At 50.6% G+C, this 23,422-nt stretch overlaps 9 protein-coding genes across 9 annotated transcripts; 4 read left to right on the top strand and 5 right to left on the bottom strand.

Annotated features, from left to right (window-relative positions):
- Window positions 1-64: 64 nt before the first annotated feature.
- Window positions 65-729, bottom strand: Asppvi_010349 (uncharacterized protein; the record flags this gene model as incomplete). The annotated part of the gene is made up of 2 exons (XM_043306195.1): window positions 65-258; window positions 309-729. The coding sequence occupies 2 exons, from the start codon at window positions 727-729 to the stop codon at window positions 65-67; spliced, it is 615 nt and encodes a 204-aa protein (XP_043162130.1).
- Window positions 730-1,172: 443 nt separating this feature from the next.
- Asppvi_010348 (putative CTP synthase) lies at window positions 1,173-3,080 on the bottom strand (the record flags this gene model as incomplete). The annotated part of the gene is made up of 4 exons (XM_043306194.1): window positions 1,173-1,793; window positions 1,844-2,807; window positions 2,867-3,002; window positions 3,056-3,080. The coding sequence occupies 4 exons, from the start codon at window positions 3,078-3,080 to the stop codon at window positions 1,173-1,175; spliced, it is 1,746 nt and encodes a 581-aa protein (XP_043162129.1).
- Window positions 3,081-3,734: 654 nt separating this feature from the next.
- On the bottom strand, window positions 3,735-6,075 carry Asppvi_010347 (citrin; the record flags this gene model as incomplete). The annotated part of the gene is made up of 4 exons (XM_043306193.1): window positions 3,735-4,285; window positions 4,352-4,514; window positions 4,575-5,777; window positions 5,899-6,075. 4 exons carry the CDS (start codon window positions 6,073-6,075, stop codon window positions 3,735-3,737), a joined length of 2,094 nt encoding a protein of 697 aa, XP_043162128.1.
- Window positions 6,076-7,934: 1,859 nt separating this feature from the next.
- Window positions 7,935-9,023, bottom strand: Asppvi_010346 (phosphatase PAP2 family protein; the record flags this gene model as incomplete). The annotated part of the gene is made up of 3 exons (XM_043306192.1): window positions 7,935-8,642; window positions 8,705-8,922; window positions 8,990-9,023. 3 exons carry the CDS (start codon window positions 9,021-9,023, stop codon window positions 7,935-7,937), a joined length of 960 nt encoding a protein of 319 aa, XP_043162127.1.
- Window positions 9,024-9,510: 487 nt separating this feature from the next.
- On the top strand, window positions 9,511-10,470 carry Asppvi_010345 (uncharacterized protein; the record flags this gene model as incomplete). Its single annotated transcript, XM_043306191.1, has 2 exons — window positions 9,511-9,642; window positions 9,859-10,470. 2 exons carry the CDS (start codon window positions 9,511-9,513, stop codon window positions 10,468-10,470), a joined length of 744 nt encoding a protein of 247 aa, XP_043162126.1.
- A 2,021-nt stretch (window positions 10,471-12,491) lies between these two features.
- On the top strand, window positions 12,492-14,921 carry Asppvi_010344 (N(6)-L-threonylcarbamoyladenine synthase family protein; the record flags this gene model as incomplete). The annotated part of the gene is made up of 4 exons (XM_043306190.1): window positions 12,492-12,839; window positions 12,893-13,020; window positions 13,436-13,567; window positions 13,637-14,921. The coding sequence occupies 4 exons, from the start codon at window positions 12,492-12,494 to the stop codon at window positions 14,919-14,921; spliced, it is 1,893 nt and encodes a 630-aa protein (XP_043162125.1).
- A 412-nt stretch (window positions 14,922-15,333) lies between these two features.
- Window positions 15,334-16,020, bottom strand: Asppvi_010343 (uncharacterized protein; the record flags this gene model as incomplete). The annotated part of the gene is made up of 4 exons (XM_043306189.1): window positions 15,334-15,425; window positions 15,489-15,566; window positions 15,713-15,924; window positions 15,998-16,020. The coding sequence occupies 4 exons, from the start codon at window positions 16,018-16,020 to the stop codon at window positions 15,334-15,336; spliced, it is 405 nt and encodes a 134-aa protein (XP_043162124.1).
- A 424-nt stretch (window positions 16,021-16,444) lies between these two features.
- Asppvi_010342 (putative PHD finger domain protein) lies at window positions 16,445-20,117 on the top strand (the record flags this gene model as incomplete). Its single annotated transcript, XM_043306188.1, has 2 exons — window positions 16,445-18,960; window positions 19,019-20,117. The coding sequence occupies 2 exons, from the start codon at window positions 16,445-16,447 to the stop codon at window positions 20,115-20,117; spliced, it is 3,615 nt and encodes a 1,204-aa protein (XP_043162123.1).
- A 770-nt stretch (window positions 20,118-20,887) lies between these two features.
- On the top strand, window positions 20,888-22,055 carry Asppvi_010341 (RNA recognition motif domain-containing protein; the record flags this gene model as incomplete). Its single annotated transcript, XM_043306187.1, has 4 exons — window positions 20,888-20,927; window positions 21,023-21,122; window positions 21,196-21,542; window positions 21,604-22,055. The coding sequence occupies 4 exons, from the start codon at window positions 20,888-20,890 to the stop codon at window positions 22,053-22,055; spliced, it is 939 nt and encodes a 312-aa protein (XP_043162122.1).
- Window positions 22,056-23,422: the final 1,367 nt, after the last annotated feature.

Below are 23,422 nucleotides of genomic sequence, written 5' to 3'. Positions count from 1 at the left end.
CAGGTCTTCAAATAATTCATCAGTAAAACTACATCCTCAGGTCAAACAAGCCCAAACTATTCCTCTAAATCCTCCTTCTCTTCCGATTCCTCACCTCCTCCTCATGCCAACCAACTGTACACTCTTTCTCCCCATAGTGCCTCCCACAACACCCATACACAAACCCCTGAGGATGATCATGCCGATTCTCCTCCGTGTCAACCTCCTCATCCCAGAGATCAATATTCTCCCAGTACTTCTCATCCTCTACTGCCTCCTCTGTAGCAACATTAGCATCGCAAACACACAGGAAAATACAATATACATACCAGGATGAAAACGACAACTCTCCCTAGAGTTCTTCGTAACGTCATACTCCACCTCGCAGTTCACACACACCGCGTACCGTGGCCGGACCTTAGCCCCAGCCCCAGCCCTGGCTCTCTTCTTCGACTTGAGCTGAGCGGGTCCGGGCTCGCCTGGGGCTGGTTGAGCTGTGTCTGCGTCTACCTTGGCGTTCGCTTCGCAGTCAGACCCGCAGTTACAGTTAGAGTCAGAGTCAGAGTCACCCTGCCTGGGGACCTGCTCCTCGCTCACGAGAAGGCAATCGGAGACGATTGGGAGAGCAGCTGGGAGAAGCCGGCATACGTCGCGGATGATATGCCGTAGTCGCGACGAGGGAGCGGCGTTGAGGGCTTGGTTGAATTGCTCGAGGAATTCGTCGGGGTTTGTGACGTTGAGAGTGGACATTTTGCGGATTCTGGCAATTTCTATCCTGGGTATGGTTGCGGGTTCTCGTATTGGACAGATGGTTTATGTTTTTGAGACGCGTATATTGGTGTTGTGGTGCGTGAGACGGTCTGGTCTTGGCGCTATTTACCTTACTTGTACGGAGTCCGTGAACTACGCATGGGAGGTCCTACAGGATTGGGTGATTGTGATAGAGATCTACGGTGCGGTAGCGTGGACTGAAGATGATTGCCAACGCGCTCATGACGCGAAGGGCGGAGTATCATTTTTGTAGGCATTATACTAGCTGGGCCCATTCCAGCATGCAGGCATAGTTCTATCTCTTTCCCATACATATGATCCACGTTATTCTTTAGTCTGCCAAACGCCAGAAACAAACATTGAAATAACCAACCCAACATCTAGCTGATGCCTTTTACCGGTATCAGCTCCCCCAGCACAATCTAATGGAGGGGGATTTTAATCTCTCTGTGGCTCAGATCGTGGCGATCCTTGAACACCTCGGTGATCTCCTCAAGGCAGCCGGCAGAGGCAGCGAAGAAGCCCAGGAAGGTCTTGCTGGGAGCCAGGACTCGGCTGAGATACTCGGGGTGGAATTGCACACCGACGAACCACCTGTGGTCCTTGAGTTCGACAATCTCCATACGCTTGCCGCTGTCGTCCTTGCCGACAAAGGTCAGACCAGCCTGTTCGAGCTGGTCGACGAGGTCGGGGTTAACCTCGTAACGGTGACGGTGTCTCTCCCAGATCTCCTGCTTGTCTCCGTACAGCTTCCGCAGACGGGACCACTCGGTGCCGGGCTGGAAGTGGGTGGCCCGCTTGCCGAGTCGCATGGTGCCTCCCATCTTGGTCTTGTCGATCTCAGGCATGTAGACGATCGCAGAAGGCTCGCAGTTCTCATGGAACTCCTCACTACCAGCCCCAGTCAACCCGCACACATTGCGAGCGTACTCAATCACGGCCACTTGCATACCCAGGCAAACACCCAGGTAGGGAACATTGTTCGTACGGGCCCATTGGGCACTCTTGATCATACCCTCGGTACCACGCTCGCCGAAACCGCCCTGAACATAACATTAGAGTCATTCGTAAAGTGTATACGGAGAAAACTTACAGGAACAAGAATTCCGTTGGCGGTTGAAACCGAGTGCCACGCCTTGTAGTACTCGGCCGGGTTTGTGTCCTTGTGCTCGTCCTCCAGGTGAGAGGACTCGACCCAGATCAGATCGAGCTTCTTCTTGCAATGCATGGCAGAGTGCTCGAGCGCCTTGCTCACGCTCATATAAGAATCATGCAAAGTGGTGTACTTGCCGACAAGGGCGATAGAGACAGTCTCAAAGACACGGTCCTGGCTAATGGCAAGACCTTGCCATTCCTGCCAGATCACCTTGCCATGCTCGATGAGCTTGGGATCCTTCGGAACCGAGTCAATGTGCAACAGCTCTTTGATGGTGTTGAGGAAGCCCTGCTTCTCTAGGAGAATTGGCACCTGATAAGTGGTCGACACGTTGTGAACTCCGACAACCTGATCCCGCTCCACCTGGCAGGCATTGGCGATTTTCTGGATAGTTGCCTCTTCAAGAGGGGTTTCGCAGCGGCAGGCGATCAGATCCGGCCTGAGACCAGCACTGCGAACATCGCTGATGGCTCTCTGAGTAGGCTTGGTCTTTTGCTCCGAGCCGATCAGAGGGACGTAGCTGACGTGAATCTCCAAGAAGTTGTTCCTGCCGGCCCGTCGTTGGAGCTGGCTCATAGCCTCAACAAAAGGTGCACTTTCAATGTCTCCAACAGTACCACCCAACTCGATGATGCAAACGTCGGGTTCCCGCCCGGACTCATCCACGGGAACCCTGGCAACCCGTTCTACCCAGTTTTGAATCTCATTGGTGAGGTGCGGCACGATCTGAACTGTCTTTCCCAGATAGTCGCCGCGACGCTCCTTCTCGATGACGTGTTGGTAGATCTTTCCAGTGGTAATGTTGTTATCCCGGCCGAGAGTGACTCCGAGGTAGCGCTCGTAGTTTCCGAGGTCGAGGTCGGCCTCACCTCCGTCGTCGAGAACGAAACATTCTCCGTGTCTTTGATGCGTCAACGTCAATTCCAAAGAGATCAGGTGAGCATAGTAGGTGAGACCAACTCTAGAGGGTTCATAAGACCGGCATCCGGATTGAGGTATGGATCAATCTTGATACTCGAGACGGCAAGACCGGCAGTCTTGAGCAGCAACCCGCAACTGCTTGCGATGATGCCTTTACCGACACCAGAAATGACACCTGCCAAGAATCAGAGAAAGCGTCATAGGAAAAAGACACGGAAAGATAATTACCTCCAGAGACCAGAACGTACTTCATCTTGGCTAATTGAGATCAGACAGTGTTATTTCAATGGTAGCCCTCCTGGTAAAGACCAGGGAAGGGGGGGAAGAGAAAAAGAGAGGAAGAAAGGTTACGGCGGGTCCACTGCAGTCTATGAAAAAAAAAAAAAAGTGGATATATCACGTGCTCCGATCTCAGCAACTTATCTTATCGCCAATAATCTGGGGAACTCAACAGGCAACCATCGACGATCTTGCAGGCAACAGGACGAATATGACTCATGATAGAACACTAAAATTCCAGAGAGGGTAAGGTCAAGTGTTCTGCAATACTCTATCGGAATATGGCCTTATTCAAAGCGGATTGTGACTTATACGTCACGTGGCGAAGCTCTCTCTGGATACAAGTAGGCAAGATCTCATGCTTTGATATTGAATACACTTGCATTCTAGGAATGATATGACCTTCTTTCAAGTCTATCTGCTTTTGGTACATGTGCAATGTAATCTGGTTCCTGTATGAACAAAAGAGAAGAAAAATTATGCGTGATCTTCGCCCGGCCAAACCAAATCAAACCCACGTGAAACAAGAAAGACAGTTTGTGAAAATACAGAAACATAATATATTTTCAAGTCAACGCAGGAGACAAAAGAGAGCCAAATGTTCGCTATGAAAACAAGACAATGCAAATCATTGCGTCGACGGCTGAAGGAATTTGGGCCATTTATCGGCCTGAGGGATATAGACGCGACCAATGTTCTCGTCGAGGTCGAGCAACAGCTTCAGAGCGTTTCTTGACCTCAGATAAGGGAGAGGCGCTTTGGCACCCTGTAACCCAACGCCGGGCTCAACATGCCCCGAAGGAGTGACCTCAACTTCAGTGCCGGGCATGGGAAGCCATTTCTGGAGGAGTTCATAGGCAGCCAGGGTGAAACCGAACTGCGGTGACGAACGAACGATACGAGCAGGACCACCCTTGAAGAAGGCCTTGAAACCTTCGTCCCTCCAGATCGTGGCCGCACAATGGCGCAAGCCATTGTAACGAACGTCTCCTTTGCGAGCTTCGACTTGCAGACGGGTCTTGATCACATCGCAGGGTGTGGTAAGATAAGCGGCCGGCATACCGGCAATGGCACCGGCAGTGAGCAGCTGCACAATGCCAAGTCTGTGGGTTTTAGACTCGCCGAAAACGTCGCTCTTCAGATGGGCATAGGTCGGGAAGTAGATGGCAGAGAAGGGAACTAGAGTCCAAAAACGTCAGAAAGCATATTCACAAAAGTAGAAGGAGCGCGTCGGTTCGTTCTTACCATCACGGAGCAAGCAAGCGCTGGCACCCTTGTACAATCCCATCAGGCCCAGATTCTTCACAATCCACATGGCCGAGCGACGGGGAGCTCCCTCGACAGTCTTGGCAATCTCACCCTGAACCTGCAGGCGGATCTTGACAATCTCGAGGGGATTTGTGAAGATCTAATAAAGAGCGAATTAGAACAAGCTTCCAAAGTAGGCGGAAATCTCAGTAAAACTTACAACTTGGCAACCACCAGCAGTACCACCGGCGAGAATCTCATAGGGATACCAGATCTTGCCGTTTTCCTTGTTKGTGAAGTGGCCACGGACGAGATCGTTCACGGTCAGCTTGATGGCCTTTTCCGGAGCAACACCGATCAATTGAGGCAGGACACCGGAATACAGGCCTAGGAAGCCCTCATTACGAATGACTTTTCTGAAACAATCAAGCGAGTTGTTGTACAGTCTTTCGCCAACACGCGTCGAACGTTGGTTCTGCATGCGTGTCTTGACGAGATCGATGGGGTAAACCATAAAGGCGCCGAAAGCGCCTGCAATACTGCCAAGCGCGAAATGGTGGACCGATTCCAAAACGCTGTGCAACACCGACCGAGTCTTTTCAGCTGCGATCTGAGCAGTTGTTGTCGCAGTGGAGACGGCCTGTCCAGCCAGAGCCAAAGGCATACGCCAGGAGGCATCAACGACCTTGGCGAAATCCTTCTGAGAGAGTCGGCCGGAAGGCGCATCGAGGCCAGCAAAATGGAATAGGATATCCGCTTCCATTGGTGTGAACAGCGAGAATCGCGTAATGCGAGCAGCTTCGTTGAGGAAGTCGGCGCGCGTGATCTTGCCGTCGTCGCTCTTCTGGGTGGCTTCGCGGACAATAACGTCGATCATATCCATTTCACGCATGATATTCTGGAAAGCACGAACGGTAGCGTACGAGATCTTGGTGCCCGCTGAGATGTTGCACAGACTGGGAAGGTTTTCCAGGACATAGTCTGACAGCTTGTGTTTCGAGGTCTCGAGGATGATACGCTGGAAATCTTCGGGCTCGATGTAACCGTCACCATCCTTGTCGAAGATGTGGAAAGCTTGCCGAATGCGCTCGCCCTGCAATCCTCGGAGCATCTGGGCGAACTGGGGGTAAGTCATGTCGTGCCGGGCCTTGCTCCGTCCGGAGTAGAGGGAAGCCCATTCCGAATTCCAATCGAAAGGTATACTGTCACTGCTCTTGTTCATATTGTACAGGTTCTTGAATGTGTCCCACTTCACTGTGCCTGTTCCATCCAGGTCGAAGAGTCGAAAAGCGATCTCATATTCGGCGTCGGGTTTGGTCAGGAGGTTTTCGAAGGTCGCCCAGTCACTGAGGCTGAGTTTACCGGCTCTTCGCTTGTCGGCGACCCTGAAGAGGAGTCCATAGTGTTCGCGCTTGATTTTGTGCTATCAATTGCAAAACGCAAGGATGTTAGTCATATTTTGGAGTTCAATCGCGGATGACCAGCGCGATGACACATCGCATAATAGGCAAAGAATCAGAGGGAAAACAGGCCGCGAAACTCACATAATCCTCATGCTTTGGCGCAATAGCATTGATAAAGTCATCCTCAGTCATATAAAACTCGCCAGTACTCTCATCTTTCCGTGCATGATGGAAGAAATGATGCTTCACCTGTTGCGACAGCCGGGGCTCTTCTGAGCTGCCGAGCAACGACTCCTTGACGGCTTCTTTGACGTTCATTGTATCATGCAAATATCACACAGAGATCACTGAGCCAATGCAACCAATTCGCTCGACGATCCAAAATCCAAGAAGAAGCGAAAGGGAAGGGAGGTCTGAGAGACTCCAATGTGGGTAAGAACGGGGTTATGAAGGGGTTGGGACCAGACAAATTGTGTGGAGAAACAGAATTACTAGGACAAAGAGGGAGAAGAGAAGGGCAAAAAAAATGGGGAGCCAGATGACAACAGATTGATCCGCCACTTATGCAGTTGAAATAATAAATTATACAATGCAGATCCGAAGTGGTTCTAAATTCTTCTATCTTGTCTACGAAGAGATCTTCTTTTTTCTATCTTGGCTTTCTCTCATAAGCCGGCTAAAAAGTTTTCCTTGGAGGATATGAGTGATTATGTGCCTTGAGAATGAGGCGCGAATAGGAAAAAGCAAAAGAAAAAAATAGAAAAAAAGGAACAAGCGCTTCACCGCCTCTGGAACGGGTAAATTACCCGGTGAGTGGTCGGACTTGGGACCGAATACTTTATTGCCTCAGGCCACGAAGCCAGTCGCTTCTCCGCAGTATGATCGTTGACCAACTCCCGTCTGCTTGGAATGTCTAGAGTGTTCTTTTATCTTCTACAGCATGTCACACAGATCTATATCGGACCTTTTATAGCAGCAAGGCATGTCTTCATCCTAAGCAGCCATTCGCATGCCACAAGGCAGGGGCAGAAATACTCCTGATGGGAAACCACGGTAAACTCCGGAACGCACGATATCCACTGATTCGATAACCACCCTAGAGAAAAACCCGCCAGAAGATCTCGCAGGCCGAGGGTGTAGCAATAACCGTGACTATACTTAGGCCTGTATATATGATCATTTGAATTATAGGGAAATATGCAAAGAATTATGATGTCTCGTAGACTACCTTACGGAGTAAAAACCATTCCAAGAGTCAGGTTATCCCTTGTATCTTCTACCTGGTTTCTGGAAGAAAAGCACGGGGTCGGAGGTCTATCACATGACACACTTGTCAGAGTGGCACATTTGATATTCCTGCCCACAAACTCGGCCCGATGTGGGAGTCGCGTTCTTGGTCTCGTCTGTCGTCTCCGTCTTCGGTGCGGAGTAAGTTAGCGCAGCGGGTCCAGAATTGGAGAACTTCCAATTCCAGCTCATTACTGACTCTGGCTGTACAAAGAAGATACAATACGTCGTCTGATTGCTGAAAAGCACTTCGTACGAGCTGCGGAGTACGAAGCAAAAGCAAATGCATTGTACATTTTATGTACCGACAATTTCTTAAACGAATAAGTGTTCGACAAGTCATCCAACCCCTGCTTCCGGTAGGTGGTCACCAAGGTGTAGGACTATGCCCGCGGGATTTACCCCAATGCAGCTCACCGGCAGGGAGCGCTCAGTCGATTCGGTGCATGAGGTTTGCTAGGATCAATGATGTGTAGTGCATTAAAAGACAGGGTGATTCATTAGTTTGCATTAGCTTATCGATAACGTTGTACTATCAACACCTTATTCAACTGTCTGCTGGAGTTCAGATCCTGCAGATTCTGCGAGTAAGTGTACACAGGCATCCTTGGTCTGGATATTGGGCCAAGTAGCTACTTTGATTGTAACTCTGTATGACTGATTATACCTGAAACGTCCCATGTCATTGTCGATGGTGTCAGCTGGGTCCTTCAGTATGTATGTCCAATATATATTCTACCTTCCTGAATTTCCAAACTGAAGGTCAGACTATGGACTTTTGAGGCTTTAGTTTGACATTCTTTCAGGGGGCGGCGTATGCCTCTGGACTGAGCTCATAATAATGTTGCCTAAGATATAAAGAAAGAATATAATCGACTGGCTCTGAATCACTATTGCTCCGGTTTCTCAATGCGAAGCAACTTGAACAGTACCCGCTCCACCGGCAGCAAAATCAACATGGCATGATTGAATCTATATGCCGTCAAGGCCACCCAGACACCGACGAGGGCATCCAAAAGGAAATGGTTAGCCGTTGCGATAATTGTCACGCCCATCATCAGGGGCCAGAGAGGCGCAAGCACGCGAATGATCCCGTGCGGGCTGTATCGCAACAAGCATAGAGCAACGAAAACAGAGTTACCAAAGTGCAGCGAAGGCATTGCCGCAATTGTGAGCTGGAACTTGTTTTGTGTCCAAGGGGATCCGGCACTGTTGTCATGCAGCATATCGACGAAGCCGTACTCCTCCGGCAGTAGTCGCGGCGGAGTACATCGCCAAAGCGTGAGGGTCGTAAACGCTATCACATTTTCGAGAGCCAGAGTGCGGCGGACTCCTTGGTACTTTTCCCTTGGGAAAGAGGTATATCCATAGACGAGGAAGATGACGCCTAATACAATGTGCGAGTAGTATACTCGAGCGAGAACAGCCGTTAGCCACGGCGCGCGATTGAGGACGAACCGTTGAACTCGTAGCTCGACGTCTAAATGGAAGAAATGTTCTAGACTGAGGATCTGATGTGCATGGTGCCTGGCCCTCTCAAAAACGGGTTCGTTGTCGCTGATCGCTCGGGCAGAGATCGCGCGCAATCCTTGGTAGACCTGGGCTACTGTCAGATCGTTCTCATCTCACAGGTCATGGAAGAGAACGAACGATGCCGTACCCAATATGTAAGTAACCAATACCATATCTCTATAAGAAACGGAAAACGGGCGAGAATTCGTGTTTGGACGTTGTTGCGACCCTTGGATGACCTCTTTGGTTTTAAGTCCTCGCAGTCTTCGTCCTCAAGCACCGGTGTTTCAGCGCAAGGCGTCTCTGAGAACTTGGTATCTTTGCGACGATTGATTAGGGTGCCAGCGGTAAAAATAACCACAATCGCTGTGGTCAGAAATAGTCAGTCAATCCTGTCTGCCGTGATTGTCGGAGGTCGTAACGGTCTATTTACCAGCGGGCTCAAGAAGAATTCCCAATGCGCCCATGATGATGCAGTCAACTGTGACCACGGTGGCTCATTCAAGGATCATTAAGAGTGATCAATCCTAGTAAGTATTTAAGTTGTAGATCCGTCGGCTCAGTGCGGATCGGGCAGTCTTGCACACGACAGTTTTGTGCTACCAATTGACGTCACGTCCTGACCCGCTGCAAACAATGAAATGAGAAAACCAACGATAAGGCTGGACGGCTGGACAAGCATTAGGTAAAACTTTGTTCTGAACAGAATATAGGGCATAAATGAATGTGACGGCTGGCCTGAGCTCAAGAGGCCGGGTACTCAGCTGCTGTTGATATGGACGTCTTCCACCATCCGCATTAAGCAAGAGCCTACCTTTCTACAATAATGCACCTTCAACTTTGTGTAATACGTGAGAATGTTTACTAATTGCCCAAGGGGTGACTTGTACGTCTCAAACCCGAAGTCCTCTTAACATCGTCGTCGGACATCTACATCTTAGCCATCTTGTCAGCATGCTCAGGATCTCTCACCGGTTCCAGTGGCAGATTTGGTCCACTATCTGGTCCTTGATATTATCCTTCTCTAGGCGCGTCAGCTCAGTCCTACCCCTGCGCACCCAGCCAGTTGCAGCAGCTCCTGTTGAGGTGAGGCATATTCTGAATCCACCCCTTCAGCGGAGCTTCTACTGAGAAATTGAACAGAAAGTGTTGTCCCTAGATCTCGAGGAAAATGATTATCTCTATCGAATAAGGAGAAATTCACGGATCGTATATGTTTCTGTCCTTGATGGGGATATCATTCCCCGTGATTGCAGGACAGACGGAGACAGAGTTCTTCCAAAGTTGCGAGAAATTCCGAAGTGGGAGGAGGAATGGAAGACACTCACTGTCCGGAGGGGCTTCCACGGTATTGACAGCACTGCAGACGAATTTATGCCTCATGGGCTAGACCTCAGACATTTTAATGTTCCTGGTGCTGTCTTTCTCAACCTTTTAGACCTCGCAACGGTCTCTCGGATCAGCGATCGTATCTCTCGAGTAAAGTATGACGGTGAAACGTGGATACTAAAGGTCGCACGATTCAGACATGAAATTCCGGCCCTGCAACAAGAGGTTTCGATATATTCTACTCTAACATCAACCGGTTTTCCTCTCGCTCCGAAATTTATTGGCTTCGTCTATGAGGAAACAGAAGCTCGAATTGTTGGCTTTCTACTGGAGGAAATTTTTGGGGAAACCCCAGACATACATAATCTCAAAGATTGCGTGGAAACTGTTCGTCTGCTGCATGCATTTGGAATTGTGCATGGGGACCTCAATAAATACAACTTCCTATTGACGGAACAAGGTGCGAAAATCTTTGATTTTGAGGCTTCCGCTGCTCAGGGAGACGTGGACCCAGCAGCAGCTGAGGAGGAACTAAAAGCTCTTGAAAGCAAGTTGGCAGATGAATCAGGCATTGGCAAACGTTAAGTCACTGGCCTGAGTACTTATTGAGGCGCCCTTATGTGTAAGAGACAACCCACTTGTCTGCCTCCCTAGCCTCTCAGGCGCTGTGCAGGCACGCCCTGCATCTAGGATTGCTATACCAGTCTTGCGCAGTACGCAGCACATGTGTGCAACCAATTGGCTATAACGAGACATAACCTCCAGACCCGCTGCAAAAAGGAGGAGATACATGCATACAAGGCAAGGCTGGATGTTTCTACAGAAATTCAGCACTAGCTAAGATATTGCTCTGGACAGAATGCAAGGAACTAGGACCATAAATCAAATTGATACAAGTCTGAGCTCAGAGGCTGCTACTTTGCTGCTATTGATATGGATGTCTTCCTCTATCTGCATTAAGAATTACCTATAATGCACCTTTGACCTTGGTGATAATGGGACAATGATCCATGTGCTGCACATTCTTCACTTACCTACAAAGGCACTCATATCACGAGCTTTCCAACGACTGCCTCTTCTGCTCAGTAGTAAGTAGGAGCGGTCAACCCAGAAGATGGATGGAAGCGAAAAGTCGACCAATGGACGGAGTAAGAATATTGGTTGGTCAATTGGTCATTCTTCTTTTTCTAAGATTGTGATTGCTGTCTCTCTTACTTTCATGAGATGGGTCAAACAAGAACCATGGACTCCTATCAAGTACTTTCTTGTCCTTCGTGCCTTTCTCCTTGGGCATGCAGGATACTGCCAAATCTACGATGCGTTCAGATTAGACATTATTTGTACGATTTGTTCCGTGAAGGGTACTTGGGATGGCTCCGAAGAAACCCATGATTGCCAATCCAGTCGTACATTCTTCAAACCTACCGAGATGTCGGCCACCCGGGTTGAGCTCACAACTCTAGGTTCACACTGCAGTATGATTGTGCTGGAGATCTGAGGGTGATGAGCACAGAGGGAAGTCTCTGAGTGAAGAGAACATCATGGCTGCAGACAGATTGTGACTGTGGTGCAGGACCTCCCGATTTCTGCGATCATTGGTAACTTTACCATCAGACTTTCCAATAGCCTTCCAGTAGCCCAAAAGGTGTATCCCAGCGACGACCAATAGATTGGCTAGGTAGTATGTCGAGCCTGACGAAGGATGATCCAACCGAGTCAGGTCAGTGATCATCATGACCGAGAGGAGCATTCTGAGAATACCCTAGCTGCTATTCTGCTGGGGGGAGGAGCTTGTACTGTCGAGTCCCTGGAGATAAGTGTCATGTCTCATGGTTGGCCAAACAACAACATGGTCATTCCTTGACTCAATTTCTGCAGAGATCTGAATCAACATCACTAAGCAAGGGTTGATCAAGCATTTGGCTTTACTCGTACCTGGAATCTCGCTCTATACTTACCTCTGCCGGAGTGCTGAGCTGGGGTCGATGGGATAGACCTCCCATTCGTTAATGTAAAAACCTTCAGAGCACTTCCAGCGCCGCGATCAGCCCATGATTCGTTACTTACAATGCCACTAATCCCAACTCAAGTGTGATGGGTTTTTGGTGTGCGTTGGCTGCAGGTGTCTGGCGCTTAGGACGATGAGGTGGTGGTGATCATTGGCTGCCGGCAGTCAACATCCCAACCCCCTCGACAACTTTTTCGCTCTTCTCTTTTCCCCTCTTTTCTTCTCTGTCCCAATCTCATGTTATTGCTGGGCACTGGGCGACTATATAGCCGCGCAGTACCCCTGGGTTGCTGCGAATATCTCTCTTCCTCAGACACTTTCCGTCTCAGTTTGTCCTTTTTGTCCTTTCTGTTCTATTTTCGTCCCAGACGGGGTTTGTTTGGCTGGTCCAAACATTATTTWYTWWMTKWTRCSKTCTYSWYYKRGATCTACACTTCGTCAATAATAGTCACTTTCTACATACTTGCATCTTGCGAAGACTCTGTTGATCAAAGTCTTCAGCTCAAGTTGCTCGTGTCTCTCTCTCAACGTTCAACCATACTCCGTGAAGGCTCAACAGTCACCTTCTGTTAATCTTTAACCAAACACTACCGTCAATATGAGACCCAAGCTGTCCGTCGTCACTTCGACCGCGCAGAGTCTTACTCGTCCTTCATTATCGCTCAAGTCTCCTGGTCCTTTCCCCCGCACGCCAATCTCGCCGGTTCCCCCAAGCCCGGGCGGAAAGCGTTTCTCGAGTATTCAAGCGCAATCGTACAATTACACCAATTCGTGTAAATCAAAGAGCATCCTCAAGAAGCAGCCCATGGCCAGTGCAACCAGCCACGCAGAGAAGCGAATCCAATTCCAGGGTACTCCTACCGTACACTGCGTAACGCCAATCGAGAACCCCGAGGAGTACTACGGCACCTACAAGAAACTGTCAAAGGAAGAGCGACGCTGGATGGTGCGTGAATGAGCGGTTCTAATGACGTGGTACGGTGTCAATTTCAACACCAGATCTGCCAAAACCCGGACCTTAAGGTCGACAGTTGGGTTCCCGGAGACGGCATGCTTTCTGGCGTCTGCGCCCGGCTCCGACATTGGGATCGTCGCAAGAATCCAAAATTTTGCATTGTTGGTGCAACGTTTGGATTCGATGATTGTTACTCAGATGAGATCTCAGCGAGAGAGATAACCCGTGAATCGGTGTGTACATAGATACTATTATGGCTTATGACGTGATGATATGATCCAAAGGCATTTTTTTATGACCGAAGTGTTTGTTGTAATCAAACTATGGTGAAGTGTAGATTGTAGGACGTAGACCGAGGTAGGTGGACATCATTACTCTATCTCCTACAGCCCAGAGCATGTTAGCAACACCTAACCTGACTGCAGCACATTGTATTATGTAGATATCCTCTCTCTACTCCGTATGTTGAGTATACCTTAGACCTTATACCTGTTTAGGGCTGTGTTCCAGGGCTTCGATGGTCCGTGCGGGTTCCGGGGAATGTTTTTCGCAGCGCAACTTCTAACGCCATGCTGCCAAAGAACCAGTTTCGATCATCTCTCAATGCTGATTTCGAGATCTGCATCTGCTCTCCTCCGTGGGAGAATATGCAGTGCTTCAAAAGTTATTCAGACAGCCCGGAATCGAGGACTTCTTACCCTCGCCATTGAAACGTCATGGTAAGTCTTCTTGCTACCGTCGGACTACACCACCCGTCCGGATTTCGCTCATTTCCGTCCTCCTTCTAGCGACGACACATCAGTTGCGATTGTTGAGAAAAATGATCGATCCAGAGATGTTTCCGCGAGAATTCATTTCCTCGAGAATGTCACGGCAGATACCAGGGAATATCGAGGCATTCACCCTATTTTAGCACTTGAATCGCATCAAGAGAACCTGGCCAAACTCGTCCATAAGGCGCTCCAGCACTTACCATCAGTATCAGAAGACGGCGAGGATAGATCGAAATTGATAAAACTGTCAGATGGTTCTCAACGGCGCAAGCCGGATTTCGTCTCGGCCACCCGCGGGCCTGGGATGCGTGCGAACCTCTTCACTGGACTCGATACAGGCAAAGGGCTGGCTGTCGCATGGCAGATCCCATTTATCGGCGTCCATCATATGCAAGCTCATCTCCTGACCCCTCGACTTGTTTCCGCCTTGAGCCGAGCGCAACATGACAGCGATGTCGCCTCTACCAACCAACCCCTAACCCCCGAGTTTCCCTTCCTGTCTATACTTGTCTCCGGTGGCCATTCAATGCTCGTCGAGTCTACCTCTATCACAGACCATACGATCATGGCCACGACTGCGGATATCGCGATCGGCGAATCTCTCGATAAAGCAGCACGAGAGATTCTCCCAAGCTCGGTCCTCAAGGAAGCCAAAACTACAATGTACGGCAAACTGCTGGAACAATTTGCCTTCCCCGGCGGCAGTGCTGATTGGAGCAGCTACTGTGCTCCCAAGACCCGAGGGGAGGAGCTGATCAAGCAGCCAAGTCCGTGGGGCTGGACCCTCACGTCTCCATTCGCTAATACCCGTCAGTTGCAGTTCAGCTTCTCTTTTTTACCGAGCATGATAACAAAACTGATGGGGGCGAAGAAGACCGCAGGCGAGGACGTCTCGGATGAGGAGCGAGTTACTCTGGCCCGTGAGGCGATGCGCGTCTGCTTTGAACATCTTGGTTCGCGTACGATCATCGCTCTTGAGGAGCTGCAGCAGAAAGCGCGGAACAAAGGTGTCCCAGAGATCAAAACTCTTGTTATTAGCGGTGGAGTCGCGGCTAATAGGTTTCTGATGGCTGTGCTGCGGTCGTTCCTTGATGTCCGCGGGTTCGGACATGTTGAGATTGTTGCGCCGCCGCCGTACTTGTGTACGGACAATGCGGCCATGATTGGGTGGGCTGGGATTGAGATGTTCGAGGCAGGCTTCAGCACGGATCTCAGTGGCAGAGCTCTTAGGAAGTGGGCTCTTGATCCCCGTGCTGAGGATGGCGGTCTTTTGGGCGCTGACGGGTGGATGATAAAGTAAGGCGATGATACTGTATACTAGACTGCTCTCTACTGTACCATACGTTGCATTGTTTTCTGTACAGTGAATTTAAAGACGAATGTGTGGATTATGGAGATTCTTTCGATATCCTTGTCTTGAATGTACTTTTCTCAAATATGTTCATGTCGTAGCCATCCAGCAGTACAACAGGAGAAGATGCCACAGGAAGTAGCGGCACTACCCAATTCCTGACGCATACCCCGAGTTCGCTTACCACACTGACCAGGGCGCTCGGTCTGGTAACAACCAGCAAAAGCCACCAGCAGCCAGCATATCCTCGATTCTTCCTCATGGACCGAGGCCCTTGAAGCTTTGCTTCAGACTCGGCTTGACAACGGTACCATCCCCGTATGTTGTTTCCTCACCTTAGAGCTAAATCGCTCCTTTTAAATCAACCTCCAGGAACAGTAGCTCCCTCGCGCAACGCCGTTACCTGCTTGCGAAGCTCGAGAAAGAAGTCTTTGCCGTTTGCCATCGTGTTGGCTGCCCGTGTGTTAACAGCGTTGAACTAAGCGAAAGTGACGGATCGGTGGGAGGATAACGTACGCTTTGCACCCCAGGGTCCGCTGGCACGGTTGCTGTTTGCATCTTTTCCATTTGGTCTGTAGAAGAAAGGCTTGGGCTCTGGTGAGGATGGTCAGCGACTCTTCTGCTCGTGGCGGACATGTAGGTTCCGGCTGGATGGACAGATATTACCTCCAGGGCCTAAAGATACACCAGAGAGTGTTAGTAGATCGTAAAGAATGGAGTAGACGATCAGGGATGCCCACCTCTCCGTAGAGCAGCCTTCAACTCTGCGGAATTGAGCCCGCGCACAGGAACGTGCGCCTGAGACGGCCCGGTGGCGAGTTGCTCGCGGGAATCCGTCCAGGGAGCTGAGTTCTGTCCGGCACGATTCCCGCTTTGAGCGCCCATGTTCCTCGAGTTAGAGTGTCTTTGTCCCGACTGGCGGTTTTGATCGTACGGACGACCTCCGCGCCATCTAGAGGTACAACGGTCAGTGAGAAGATCTGGCTTGTTTAACTCGAAATAGAATTTTATATGGGGATCCACACCGTTCTTCACCGGGACCACTCATGCTGGAACAAGCTGATTGCTCCGTTGTAGAGGTAAGTGAGAATGATGGATAAGCTCCGCGTTGCTTGGGAATATCTGATCCGGGGTGGAGTCTCCGCTCTGGGTGGCCCAGGGCGGTTTAGCGCCAAGACATTGACAGTAGTGGATTGCGGACGTCCAGCTGCCGTCGCGTCGCCCCTCGCCGTCGCCCGTCATGGCCGTGGAGCCTTCTATTTACTGCTATTGCTATTCATTCCGTGCACTCGTCAAGTCATGAGTTGCGCTCCTATGTTGTTTGATTTGTTTTCTCTGCAAAGCACGGCGCGGTCTGGAAACTTTACATCTGAATTTTGAAGCTCAGCGGCGAACTCAACGAACCGCCATTCAGGGACGCTTTATTAAGCTACCTTCAATCGGTTTCTGCCATTTCATGAACTTTCTCCAGGATGGCGCCGTATTCTTCATCGAAATATCGCTTGTCGGCCGGCAGGGCCTCGCGAAAGGGCCCGAAAGTTGCCCTCAAGGGGCCAGACCCTGAAGCCAACGAAGGCCCGCCTCTCAAGAAACGACGATACATTCCCGGAGGACCTGGAGGTGGAGGGAGATATGTCGAAATCGACGTGGACGAACCTCCCAAGATCAAACGAACCCCAATCAGACGGAGCTCGTCCTCGCGAGGTCGACCTGCACCCGAACCTGCGCCCGAACATGCACCCGAACCTGAACCTGAATCCGAGCCAGAGCCTGAGCCTGAACCTGAACCCATAGCCGAACCTGAACTTGAACCTGAACCGCAACCAGTCCTTCTCCCTCCGCCGCCGCCGCCCCCCCTTGTCCCGACGACTCCCCCCTCTGCTCGTCTGAGAAGGGATAAGTCGCAGAGTCGTGGTCGCTATGGCTCGTCGACCGCCGCCGCTTTGGCCCTACAGCAGGGAGACGGGTACAAACCACGTGAAGAGCGCGGTTGGGAGGAGTTCCACCCGGACTTGGATATCGATGCCAAAATTGCAGTTTTGGACGCAGAGGAAGTAGATCGTCCGGCTCCGTCGACACCCATTACGGAGATATTGCAGTTGAACGGTATCGATATTAATGGGAGCAAGGATCCGTTAGCTGAGCTTATCAAGCTGCATACCAGTGGCGCATCTCCTTCACCTATCAAGCGCAAACCAGGTCGTCCTCCCCGTCGTCCTGAGGCTATCCTGAATGCCCTTGGTATCACTCCCCAGCCGAAAGCTATACCGCCACCAGGTCCAAACCCACGTGAGAGGCTCACTCTCCCAAAGCCGTCGTTCCGGTTGCGGGATCCGTTTGTCTTCTATGATCAGCCAGGGATTGGCCAGCAGAACTACGTGGACCGGACGATGGCGAGTGTGGGCTACCAAGAAAGCGATCTTTTCGTCCGTCATGAGCGGCAGATGATCCGTATGACAGAGGGGGCGCAAGAGGATGATCTGGATATTATCAACCCACCCACCACCGAGGGGGAAGTCAATACGTCGGTTGGCAGAGTTGAATATGACATGGATGAGCAAGACGAGAAATGGCTGGAAGACTACAATACGAAGCGAAGGGAAGAGCAGTTGGAACCTATCAAACCAGCTGTCTTCGAGATTACCATGACGAAAATCGAGAAAGAGTGGCATACTCTGGAAAAGCGTATACCGAAGCCGAACCCGAAGCCTCCACAGACACAACGCCCCCGGTCAAGCTCCGCGGCAGCCGTGAATGGAGAAACGACTGCTCCGGGCGAGGAACAAGACAGTAAATGCGCTATCTGTGACGATGGCGATTGCGAAAACGCCAACGCCATTGTGTTCTGCGATGGTTGTGATCTCGCGGTACATCAAGAGTGTTACGGTGTTCCCTTTATCCCCGAGGGGCAATGGCTGTGTCGGAAGTGCCAGCTGATCGGACGGGGATCCGTCAACTGTATCTTCTGCCCGAATACGGAGGGTGCTTTCAAGCAGACTACGAGCTCAAAGTGGTCTCATCTACTCTGTGCCATTTGGATCCCAGAGGTCTCCCTTGGCAATCCTTCCCTCATGGAGCCGGTGACTGATGTTGAGAAAGTTCCCCGGAGCCGTTGGAAGCTAACTTGCTACATCTGCAAGCAGCGAATGGGAGCGTCAATTCAGTGCAGCAACAAAAACTGCTTCGTTGCCTTCCATCCTACCTGTGCACGCCGGGCTCAGCTTTACCTCAAGATGAAATCCGGCCATGGAGCTCCTGCCATCATGGACTCTCATCTTCTCAAGGCGTTCTGTGATAAGCATGTCCCTGACGATTGGCGCTTGGAGCATGGCACCGATGCTGCTACGGCGGATGCTATAGAATATTACCGCAACACAATGCAAGGCAGGCAATGGGGTGATAGTCAGGCGGCCGCTCTGTCGCTGGAGCCATCCCATCCTTTGGGAGCTGAGCCTGGCGAACTCGATAGACAAAGGACACATACCCCGCGCATCACGCTTACTGTTGGTGGTAACAAAAGGAAGCGCATTGGTCCACCCAAGACGATATGGAAGCTCCCGTCTGGTGCTCCGGTTATTCCTCAGGTTGTCCTTAATTCTGTAGTGGCGTCCCTTCAACGCTTTGGCGTTCGGCAGAGGAAACAATATGCCGAAGATGCTTGCAAGTACTGGACACTCAAACGCGAAGCCAGGCGAGGAGCAGCTCTTTTGAAACGACTGCAGTTGTCATTAGAAACTTTCTCGTCAATGGAGATGACACGAAGAGATTATGTCGCCATGGGGGTCAGTGGTGGCAAGCGACTGCAGAGGCGCATCGAATTCGGTGAAAGATTGTCGTACGACCTGGATCGGCTCAGGATGCTGTGCGACGAAGTAAAGAAACGCGAGCGGGAAAAGTTGAAGGATGCGGAACTTTTAAGGTCCATTGTGGATACCGTATACTTCCCTATTTTCCCTTTGCTCTGGCCTATCTATGACAAAGCTCAAGGGTGAGTATTCTATCTCTGGCTTCGAAGGGTTAGAAGTTTCTCGCTAATAGCATCTTAGACTTGACGGAAAGGGCGTCTTCAAACAAGGCCTGCTTTCTCTACGCATGAAACTTCAGCAGCGGTACTACACATCGGTTGCAGCCTTCTCGGCCGACCTAGCTTCCATATTCACGTCGGAGATCGGGGTGCAACCTGCCGGGGACACTGCTGAGTTACAGATGCAGATCAGCGGGCGCGCTCCTGAACTTCCTCTTGAACAGCGTGAAAAGAGGAAATTGGCTAAGCGTATCATCAAGGCCATCCAGCCCGCTCTCGAGGATGCGATCAAGAAAGAAAGCGAGCTCAACCGCAAGCCTTTCGAGAAGGAACTAAAAGAGCTGGATCTTATGTTTGAGAACAGCGTCCTCTCCCGAAGAGGGTCCGTGGAAGAAGGATCTGCAGAGCCGGCTGAAGGCGAGACACATACCGATAATCTTGTCCCGAGTGAAGTACCGGATGGTATGCAACAGAACGTTAGCGGTAAAGCAGAAATTTCTGCTAAATTCGAGCCTCAAGAGGAATCATCCTCCTCGGCCCTAGCTGAGAAGTCGGAGGACACTTCCATGCCTGATGCTGGGAGTGAGCAGTCTATCCCAGATGCTCAAGTACAGGATACTCCCATGACTGATTCTGCTGAACTTACTGCCCCTGCGGCGGTGACTGAGCTGGAAAATCAGATCGCTCCTGCAGCATCGGCAACAATTCCCACCAGTGCTGAAGCACAGCAGGAAGCCGAGCCAAGCAAGGAGGAACTTAATAGCCCGCCACCACTCGCACAGCCGGCTGAATCCCAGAAAGGGCTTATTACGCCTCCACCAAGCTTTCAGGGTGATCCGCAGCATCCCTTGTCGCAGGGTGGTATTCTATGGTACATGCAACCATTCGATCCCGTCGGAACGACTATCCACGAAGAACGCTGGACCGGCCGCGACGTCATGCGGGGGATGAGTGAGGAGCTTAGTGAGTTGGATGAGGACGAATTGAAAGACTTGGTAGACGATGAGATGGAGGGGGACTCAGCGCCCACTGATACTGCTGCTGCTGCGTCAGAGGCTCCAACCAGCGAGACGGCTGTGAAAGTTCATCGAACTCGGAGGCGATGGCGTGGATTCAAGTGATTCTTCGACGTACTTGCGAGCATGATTTTAGCAAACTTGCTTCCTTCTCTACGATTCTGCTTGAAATCCTTTTCTATTCCCCTTGTGAGTTTTATTTCGAACCTTTAGAGATGGGAACAAAGGCGTTATGAGTGTCACAACCGCGTCGATGAAGCATTGTTTTGCGCTTGTTTGCGCATTGTGCTCTTTACTAAGAATGAGAATTAATTGATTGCGGACGAATTGACCCCTGAGTTTACTGCAAAAAAAGAAAAAGTATTTCCCTCATCTGTAGAAAGTAGAATCTTTCCCAGCTTGTACTGATCTGTCGACAGAAGATACTTGTTGACAGGTATCTACATGTTGCCACAGGCAAACACCAGGCGGCCTGAGGCTTGGCGCCATCCACACGAGAACCGCGCCCAGTCTGGAATTGCTCGCCTCGCTTTTTCCTGCTCCATCTCCCCCTTCCTTTTCACCATACCATCATCATCTCCCATCATCCTTCATCTCCCATCTCTTTCATCCCTCCTTCCTTTTCTACTTCTCTTTCTTCTTACGGGAATCTGATAACTTCAGGTTTTCAGCATTCCTAACGCAGACTAGTCTAATCCGCGACCGTTGCTGATCGGATTTTTCCGCTTTCCTTTTTTTCCCCTTCATCCAACCGCAGCCTGTTGCAGGACGTGCATCTCGCGCGCTCTTTCGAGTAACAAGCTTCGTTCATCTTTTTACCTCCCTTATCACCTATCCACTTTCTTCGCTTCATCCTCTATCCCAAAATCAACATCATGTCTGCTGAATACGATAACGAGAACGGTCGCTACGACGGTATGTATTTGCCTAAAGACATCCCGATCGACAACTGCCTTAGTCGTCAACACAGCGGTCGCAGTACTAATTTGTTTTGCTTCTCTCGACTTCAGACGAGCCTCGCTTCGCTCGCGACCGCAGCGCTTCTCCTCGCGATGAGCCTCGGGGCGATCGTGCTCGCAGCCGTTCGCCCAATGGACGTGCCGATGAGCGGTAATTTCGCCCTTTCTTAGATTATCACTTCCTTTGTATCGCATGAACCAGCACGCTGATATCTCTTGTTCAGCGCCCCTGTCGATTCCCGCAAGCCCGACGATGATGAAGAAGGTGCCATCAACCCGGGCTCGAACCTTTTCGTCACTGGTATCCACCCTCGTCTGACCGAGTCCGATATCTCCCGTCTGTTCGAGAAGTACGGCGATGTCGAGAACTGCTCGATCATGCTGGACCCTCACACCAAGGAGTCTCGTGGCTTCGGCTTCGTCAAGATGGTCACTGCCGAGCAGGCTGATGCTGCCAAGGAGGGTCTCCAGGGTGAGGTTATCGAGGGCCGTACTCTGAGCATTGAGAAGGCCCGTCGTAGCCGCCCCAGAACTCCTACTCCTGGCAAATACTTCGGACCTCCCAAGCGTGGTAAGTCCTCATTATTGTKGTTCAAGGATACAATTCAACTGCTAACTCGTTCCTTCCGCAGACTTCCGTGGACCTGGTGGTGGCCGCGGTGGCCGTGGTGACCGTTACGATGACAGACGCGGACCTCACGGTGGCGGCTGGCGTCGCGGCGGCGGCGGCGGTGGTGACGACTACCGTTATGGTCGTTATGATTCCTACAGTGAACGTCGTGACTATGGAGGTGGCCGCGAAGGCCGCGAAGGCCGCGAATACCGCGACTATCCTCGTCGTGAATACCGTGACGACTACAGCTACCGTGGTGGTGGTGGTGGTGGCATTGATCGCTACGCCTCTGGTAGTGGTGGTGGCCGTGAAGAGCGGTACAGTCGCGAGCCTCGCCGTGACGATCGTCGTGGCTATTATGATCGTGATGCTAACCCTCCCAGCTACGGCGACGCCCCTCCTGCCCGTGAACCCTACGCTGGCCGCTCTTATGAACCCCGTGGTGGTGAAGACAGATACAGTGGCCGGTAGGTGAATTGACGACATGGGAAGCCAACACTCGAGCCGAGTTCATGCAACGTAATTATTCCCCGTGTTAGTCTTTTCCTCTTTTCGCTGGCTTTTCTCCATCTTCCTATCCTCGTGCCCCTTTCTCGTGTGACGTGCCATTACTCTTCCATTTTCCTTGAAACGCTTTTATTTCGAGAATTTCCCCTACGATGGGTCTCGATTCGACTGCCGACCCTAGGGCGTGATAGTTTGTTTTCTTGTCTTCGAAGGAAAAGTCGTCTTCACATTCACATGTTTTTCCGATCGGAAGACCACCAGTTTTGCGACCTATCTCTCAACCACTTCAAAACAAACCAAGCAAGAAAGAAAGGCCAGGACAGAACGGTGTCGACTCTCTTCGGTCACAGGCTGATATTTTTCATTTGTTCATCGCTTCGATACACCCGGGAAATATGGCGGCAGGAAAAGAGAAACAAATTTTCACAATAACGTTGTAATTCTTCGGATTATCTCATGGGTCAGCACTGCTACATTTGCAACTCTTCCGGAAAACTTGGTCGTTGTCTCGCTAGTCAACTTTTCGCCTTATTGCGTCTTATACAGCTTTCTCTACGTAACGACTCGATTGTATTCGGCCTGAACATAAACAAACCAAATGACTTCAGCCCATCCACCCACACAAGAACTCTGTTCTTACGCCTTGTTTGAAAGAAACTGACTGAACGGGATCCGGCTTTTCCTCGCCAATTCTGCCACAGCCGGTGTTATTTTGTGCCTGTAGTATCGCCAACCCGAGAACAGCCTTCTCCAAGTGGCATCTTTTGTTGCGCCGGGCCAGATCAAATTAGTCCAAAGTAATACCCTGGGTTGATTCGCTATCTACAGGCCTGCCGCCGCATCCTCAAGTGGCTGGTTGACACATGTCGCGGGCACTGATTGATGGCAATAGCCCGAGAGGTAAGGATAAACATTAGGAAAAAGAATACTAACGTCAGATACAGTAATAACTTCTATTCAACCACTTGCCATGATCGGAGTTTTCGGGCAGAGCCCTCCTTTCTCATTCTACTCCAACCTTCTGCTAGCCTTGTGGTGACGGTTCTTTCATCTGGCTCTCCTGCGACACTAACAATCAGGGTTATTGTTATCACAAATCTACGTTGCCTAGTGTTTTTCTTCTAATATGAGAAATCTGCTCCTAGCGACATTCTTCTTATGCATCAGTGGAGTAGTCATCATATGGTAAAGCCTTGTTTTGGAGACCCTAGTCTTTCTGATGTCAGGCCCTGTGTTAGAACCAACTCCGATTACAATACTATGTCGACTGTCATCATAAGTCGTTATTTTATAACCTTTATTATCCAGTTGATCTTGTTTCACCAGCCGTG

The sequence above is a fragment of the Aspergillus pseudoviridinutans genome, assembly GCF_018340605.1.
Source record: "Aspergillus pseudoviridinutans IFM 55266 DNA, scaffold_8, whole genome shotgun sequence".
Lineage (NCBI taxonomy): Eukaryota > Fungi > Ascomycota > Eurotiomycetes > Eurotiales > Aspergillaceae > Aspergillus > Aspergillus pseudoviridinutans.
The sequence above is the reverse complement of the archived record's forward strand: the minus strand, read 5'-3'. Positions and strand labels throughout refer to the sequence as shown.